This window comes from Etheostoma cragini, chromosome 15 (assembly GCF_013103735.1).
Source record: "Etheostoma cragini isolate CJK2018 chromosome 15, CSU_Ecrag_1.0, whole genome shotgun sequence".
Classification (NCBI taxonomy): Eukaryota; Metazoa; Chordata; class Actinopteri; order Perciformes; family Percidae; genus Etheostoma; species Etheostoma cragini.
The window spans coordinates 24,621,233-24,628,781 of NC_048421.1; the positions used below are offsets into that span (position 1 = coordinate 24,621,233).

The 7,549-nt window shown below is 44.9% G+C and overlaps 1 protein-coding gene across 1 annotated transcript in view; it reads right to left on the reverse strand.

Moving 5' to 3' along the window:
* tanc2a (tetratricopeptide repeat, ankyrin repeat and coiled-coil containing 2a) overlaps positions 1 to 5,814 on the reverse strand; it is a 37,866-nt gene extending 32,052 nt beyond the window's left edge. The window contains exons 1-2 of the mRNA XM_034894503.1: positions 4,666 to 5,814; positions 1,291 to 1,430 (exon numbers count right to left, since the gene is read on the reverse strand). Of these exons, the coding sequence (XP_034750394.1) occupies positions 1,291 to 1,430; positions 4,666 to 4,948 (423 nt within the window). The 5' untranslated portion in view covers positions 4,949 to 5,814. The remainder of the gene's footprint in view (positions 1 to 1,290; positions 1,431 to 4,665) is intronic.
* Positions 5,815 to 7,549: the final 1,735 nt, after the last annotated feature.

The window sequence follows — 7,549 nt, forward strand, 5'->3', positions numbered from 1 at the left end:
CGTGGCGTGTCAGTTGCGTGGGGGCTGCGTGGCGTGAGCATGGCGTGTCAGTTGCGTGGGGGCTGCGTGGCGTGTCAGCTGCGTGGCGTGAGCGTGGCGTGTCAGCTGCGTGGCGTGAGCGTGGCGTGTCAGCTGCGTGGCGTGAGCGTGGAAGCTGCGTGGCGTGAGCGTGGGGGCTGCGTGGCGTTTTCCTTGTCTTTGCACATCAGACTCCTTTCTGACGCGGCGCTGCTGCTGCTAGCCTTGTCTGTATGTAACACGTGTATGTTTGATAAAATGAAATATTAGCAGTAGTAAACATCATGTTAAATGATGGCAGTATGGACGGCAGATAGAATATTTTGTTCTGTATTGACAGGTGCAATATTTGAAGATCGATAATTATTAATTATAATTTCTATCTGCATTTATGTCAAAACCTAGAGACTTTTAAACATCAAAATGTTATTTATGAAATGTATTTGTGTCAAAATGACACATAAACATCTTTTCATATTCTATTTGCCTGAAACACTACCAACCCAGTCGCTTGTGGCGTGTAAGATAGGCGTCGGTCTTATTTCTAGCACGCCCGCGTTTTTAGCTGAGACGTGCGTTACCATGGGAGCAGAAATAAAACGGACCCGCCACGCAGCGGGCCCGGCGTGCCGGAGCCTTTAGGTCCACCGCGGTGGTATCTTGATTCTTCTCTTCCATTCCTAGTCCCGTTTGGGTTCTTTGTGGACTCATTCCTGCCGCTTTAGAGGTGACATTCTAAAACTACTACACTATTGTACACTTTGGTATTTTAAGACAAAAACATTCTCAGGTCAAAGTCTCAGACTATTTTGTATTTCCATAGGTTTCCAAAATACTAATACAAATTTCAAAATTTTTTCAAAATTTCAAAATTATTTAATTAATTAATTATTATTAATTATTAGTATTTGTGCATAACCTAATGCTGAATTAAGATTTGGGAGTATCCGTGATACACACTGTACATATACTAAATGTGAAGAACAGAGATAAAATAACCTAACCTATTTATATACATTTTATATATATATATATATATATATATATATATATATATATATATATATATATATATATATACATAAAAAACAACACCTCTAATTACTGAACATTACATTGTGATTGGAATATACTTCTGAAATCTGGATTTAGGCCCCGAGTAAGAGTCCCCCAACCTTTTTCGCTGTTTTTCTCTGTTTTACAAGTTATGGAGGCTTCGAACAACGCTCGGGAGCGTGCACGTGAGCGTGCACGTGAGCGTGGCTTGATTACCTGTGTGTCATGCTGGGCGTGGTAGGGGGACCCCGGCTCGCCACCCATTATCTTTTCCCCGAGCAGGAAGCCCAGCCTGGTCATCAGAGCATCAGCCGCCTCGTCTACTGAGGGTGGGGGTCCCAACTCGTCCTCCTCGCCTGGAGAGTGACAGAGTGAAGAAAAGGGGAAATGGGTGCCATTAACAAACTGAGCGGTGAAGAACATCTCATGCTAGAGGAAACGAGACAGCAGCTTTAAAATGGACCACGTACCAAATCAGTTTTGTGTGATAACTAATTTAAAAGAAAAAGATTTGGGAGGAAGCCAGGCTAGCAGCTTCCAGTCTTTATGTCACGCTCTGCTAAGCTAACCGGCTGGTAGGCTGCAGCAGCTTCACATGTAGTGTACAGGCATGAGAGTGGTATCAATCTCTTATTTACTGGAACTCTTCAACGGAATACTCTGCCGATTTAAAACCAGCTCTTTGTCATCTTTGTGTGGGAAGTGTTGGAATGACCAACGTTTGGTTTTCCTCCGTGGCCCCAGGGCAGCGGACGACCACGGATGTTAGCAGACCTCCGCTGCCCTGCTCCACATGGAGGGAATCTGAGCTCAACACTGACCACACTGACATGACACAGAGCTGGATTCAACGATCCCTTTAATATCAACGTTGCCAATTTATTAATGTTCAAGAAAGCCTTGCTGCCAAGTAACAGCATTGTCAAATACAAATGAAGTCACACAAATTGAATTTGCAGTTGACAGAAACACAGAGGGAATACGGGAACGAGCCAGAAAGCAGAGACCTCAGTGGGATCTATTCTGTTTCCCTGGAGCCACACCTCCTCAAGATATGAGACTGGATCTGTCCAATCAGGATGAGAAATTGGTATGCACTGTCTAATCAGAGGAGATTATAAAAACTGAACAAATTGTAAAAGGACTTACAACACACACAAAAATCACAGAACACACAAAAGCATGAGCTCCAACACAAAGACCACTGAGAATACTGGGTGTGCAACAGTAATTGATCTCAGTATTAATATATTCACTATCATGAACTAAATATGCCAAGAGTACACACACACACACACACACACACACACAAACACACACAGCCACAGCCACAGCATTCAAGCTCATACTGCGTCTCTTCTCCGACAGTCTATAATTACATGCTATAAATTGCCGACCGTTGGATTATATACTAGTTAAGCATCACAGACACACACATGCATGCACGCACATTCATCCATGTGTGTGTGGTCAGTCAATGACAGGGTGAGCGTATCATTTTTAGAAGCAGAAAAATAAAATGGAAAGATCAGATACTGGGCACACAGCCTTTTCTATTCCTGTTGCATCATCTAGTGTAGCTTTGGGTTCCTTCTGTCCTCTCTCTTTTTCTCTTCCTTCCATTTCTCACCTCCTTCCCCAACTCACATGGCGGTTGGCTAGGTGTGCAGAGACAACAAAGTAAGCAGGGTTTAAATTCTCTTTTCAATGCCTTAGAAGAAAGAAGATGTGCTATATCTGAACTATTAGTACATCCCGTCCTTGTCTCGTACAGCACCCAGCCTTCGACTTTGGCCTTTCTAGAACAGCTAACATGTTTGTGAGAGGTTGAGAGTTAGTGAGGTGAGTGATCTTAGTGAGAAGGGAGAGAGACCTTAGTGAGAAGGGAGAGAGGAGAGTGACCTTAGTGAGAAGGGAGAGAGACCTTAGTGAGAAGGGAGAGAGGGGAGTGACCTTAGTGAGAAGGGAGAGTGACCTTAGTGAGAAGGGAGAGAGGGGAGTGACCTTCCTACATCCTGCTGTATTTGCTCAGTTCTAAGTAGAGTTCAACACGTTGGGCTTTTTACAAGATTACAGGAGAAAAAGAATTCATTTGGATTCCTTCACTTATCTGACATCAGTTGGCAGACAGAAACTCAAAGTATAAAGCTTAATAAGGAGTGAACAAAGTAGAATCCACACAATATTTCCTCCACTCCCATGATGAGGTGATACCCCTTCAAGAGACAAAAACAGAGAAGGAGACATCACTCAAGGCCTCTCATAGAGCAGAGTCCTCCGCTGCAGGCGTGCATCTAGTTTAGGGTACTGTCATCTCTAGGCAACTCATGCTGCCATCACTAATCTTGCATTTCCACAGCGCTGTGGCGTACGGTCTGGCTACAGCACACACACATTCTGGGATAGGCTCTGGGTGGTTTGCATTTCTTTAAGTTAATCGCATTGATCTTGGAAAGATGGTGGCTCTGCGAAATGTGAATGGACTGTTCTTATATAGCGCCTTTCTAGTCTTGTGACTACTCAAAGCTCTGTTCCATAGTCCAGGAACCAGTCACCATTCACACACATTCATACACTGTGGCCAAGGCTGCCGTGCAAGGGGCCACCTGCTCATCAGACACACACACACACACACACACACACACACACACACACACACACACACACACACACACACATCTACACTCTGATGGGGCAGCATCGGGGGAAACTCTGGGTTCAGTGTCCTGCCCAAGGACACTTTGACATGGGGCTGCAGGGCCAGGGATTAAACCACCAACCTTACAACTGCCAGGCGACTTTACTGAAGTTACAGCAACGTGGATACATGGTTAAACCTCATTACTAGTGTATCGCCATGTACATACAAACGTCCCAGTTAGATAATAAATTCCATGAACATATTCTTTGTAAATCTTTAAATCTTTAAAGAACCGGGTAGGCCTGCCTTGTTGCTCGATCCAAATTTTCTTAAAAATCTTGCCATTTTCAGTGTGCAGCTTGCTAGCTCGAAGGGGACGGAGTTAGACAACAGCAACACACCTGGGCGGATGTTTGAGCGATTATCCTGGAAACTAAGAGAAACTAAGAGGTTCGCTATGAGGCTAACACCGGACTTCAGCTTTCTCTGGATTCTCTCTGTCAATACTCTCAACATAAAACACAATACAGCATTAGCTCATTCTGTAGGGTCTTGGCTTGGAAAGCAGAGGGTCGCGGGTTCAAGTCCCTGTACGGACTGTGGACTGGTAGCTGAGAAGGGGCCAGTTCGCCTCATGGGCACTGCTGAGATGTCCTTGTGCAAGGCACCAAACCCCCAACTGCTCGGTGCGCCTCACTCTGACATCTCTCCATTAGGGCGTGTTAAGATCCTGTTTCTCCGTGTGGATTTTGGGCCTATGTGTAATATATGGGCTACAACAGAGGGGATCAATAAATATTCTTGTATTCTACTTTTATGATATAAAACGCATAATAGCATTCAATCTCATTAGTAAATAAGAAAAAGCCTCAAGGTTTTAATCGCGATTAGAAACCTGTCCGCCTGTAACAAGAACATCCAGAGGTACAGAGAGAGTTCTTATCTCTCACCTTCTTCCTCACTCCTTCCTCTTCCTCCTCTCTGGGCTTCGTCGGGACGGTCCACCCATTCCCGACACAGCTCAGAGCTGTCCTCGTGGGCCTGACAACAGCAGGCGTAAAACAGCAAGCGCCGCAGGAGGGAGGAGGCGTGGCCAGGGACGGCCGTGACGTCCGCGCCACAGCTGCAGCCGTCCGCAGGTCTCCACAGGCGACGGACAGAGGGACGCTCAGGCCGACACCACTTGGTTCTGGAGCGGGCGCATGCTTTCAAAATAGCCGCCGTGCAGTCCATAACTAGCTGGCAGTGTCAATTGGTTCTGATTGGTTCAGAGGGGTTCCATGGAGGCGGAGTCAGCAAATCAGAGGGGCTGTTATCACCTCCCCAACAAACAACAAGACGAATGAAGGGATGCAGGCCAGGTTCTTTATCTCAGCAGTTAGCGTAGTTTTATTAAGCGTCCTTGGTGAAAATGTGAAAGCGCATGACATCACTACCTGGTCCTCTTCTTTCTGGTCCTGAGCTCCTCCTTCTCCCGAGCACACAAAGGAGAGAGGGAGACAAAGATGAGAGAGGTAGGGAGGAAGAGATAAGAGGAGGAAGAGACTCTCCAGCAAAATAAAAAAATAAAAAAACCTAGAGGTACTCCAACTTAACTTAATAAGCCGGATAGTCGAACATGCACTCCTCGCACGTTGTTACTTTCGGAGGAAAAACCAGAATCCACACGCACTTTAAGCAGATCTGGACGCGGTAATCCCACCAGTTATTGTCCTTTGGAGCCAAAAGAAAAATGCATTTCTTCTCAGTCACAGGTAGAGCCTTTCTCAACACCCATACACAAAGAGCAGACAAACAACTAGAGCATGACGTGGAAGTGGAAGTCTCTCCAGATGAGATCCTCGGGAGCACAACAAGTACAAGTTTCCAAGTGTTCAAGAGTTTTTTCTTTCAGCCCCCATATCTGGTCTGAAAGACAACCTCCCTCGTCTGACTGCACAGCAAGGCAAAACCTCCCCTCCTCCAACCCAAAGAAACCACACACACACACACACACACACACACACACACACACACACACACACACACACACACACACACACACAGGAGAGAAAGGGAAGGACTGCAGGAGGAGCTGAACGAAGAGAGTAATATGGGTTGAGAAGGAGGGAAAGTCTTCTTCTAAGAGAAGGAAAACAGAGCCGGAGAGAGAATCTGGAAGGAGACTTGCATGTAGGGTCGGCAGACCAGAGAAATGCTGAAATTACAGTGGAGCTCTTTTCCCAGAACACAGGAGCGTCTGACCACACAGCAAAGGGATGATAGAAGGCTGTAATCCACTGCACTCCGGAAAATGTGAAGAAATGGAGACAGAAAAGTCCTATACAAAGATCTGGATTGAAGGAAACATCAGTATGATGCTTTGATGTTTTTGAAAATCTGTAGTTGTGTGTGTGCTTTGACTAGGGAGTGATTAGCAACCGGAGTAGCAAACTCAGATTTCTATGTATAATCTACCTAAAAATCTTGTTATATTGAGGTGCATGATAAAGGGTTTAGAATCAAACCGTTGGCCTCTGGAGGGGCATCGTGCGGTGCCCAGAGATCCCCCCCCCCCCGAGAAACAATGTCTGAATGTCTTTTAGATGAAACGCTGCTTTGACCATGGACATGTGAGAACTCAAGATCTTCTTCCTGTATTTACTTTCTTGCCCCCATCTGACACATTTAATGTACACTCTTTATTGATCCCCTATGGGGAAATTACAGTTTACACTATTGTTATTACACACTACACACAGGCCTGAATACACACACATGCTCAGGTCCTATACATGCACTAATGGAGAGATGTCAGGGGGAGAGTGAGGGGGCTGCCCTGAGCGGTTGAGGGGGGTTCGGTGCCTTCCTTGGTTGTGTGAAACAAGGGGAGCACTAAGCTTACAAACTTATCAACTGATTCAGACCAGAGCAAAGAGACGGCATCACATTCCACATATGACCAAAACAGAGGGCAGTTACTTCAGCATGTAGTATTATAAACCAGGGATGCAGTAACTATGCAGTAACCTGAGGGATGTTACTTCAGCATGGAGTATAATAAACCAGAGATGCAGTAACTATGCAGTAACCTGAGGGATGTTACTTCAGCATGTAGTATTATAAACCAGGGATGCAGTAACCTGAGGGATGTTACTTAAGCATGTAGTATTATAAACCAGAGATGCAGTAACTATGCAGTAACCTGAGGGATGTTACTTCAGCATGTAGTATAATAAACCAGAGATGCAGTAACTATGCAGTAACCTGAGGGATGTTACTTCAGCATGTAGTATTATAAACCAGGGATGCAGTAACTATGCAGTAACCTGAGGGATGTTACTTCAGCATGTAGTACTATAAACCAGAGATGCAGTAACTATGCAGTAACCTGAGGGATGTTACTTCAGCATGTAGTATTATAAACCATGGATGCAATAACTATGCAGTAACCTGAGGGATGTTACTTCAGCATGTAGTATTATAAACCAGGGATGCAGTAACTATGCAGTAACCTGAGGGATGTTACTTCAGCATGTAGTATTATAAACCAGGGATGCAGTAACCTGAGGGATGTTACTTCAGCATGTAGTATAATAAACCAGGGATGCAGTAACTATGCATTAACCTGAGGGATGTTACTTTAGCATGTAGTATTATAAACCAGGGATGCAGTAACTATGCAGTAACCTGAGGGATGTTACTTCAGCATGTAGTACTATAAATCAGGGATGCAGTAACCTGAGGGAAGTTACTTCAGCGTGTAGTATTATAAATCAGGGATGCAGTAACTATGCAGTAACCTGAGGGATGTTACTTCAGCATGTAGTATTATAAATCAGGGATGCAGTAACT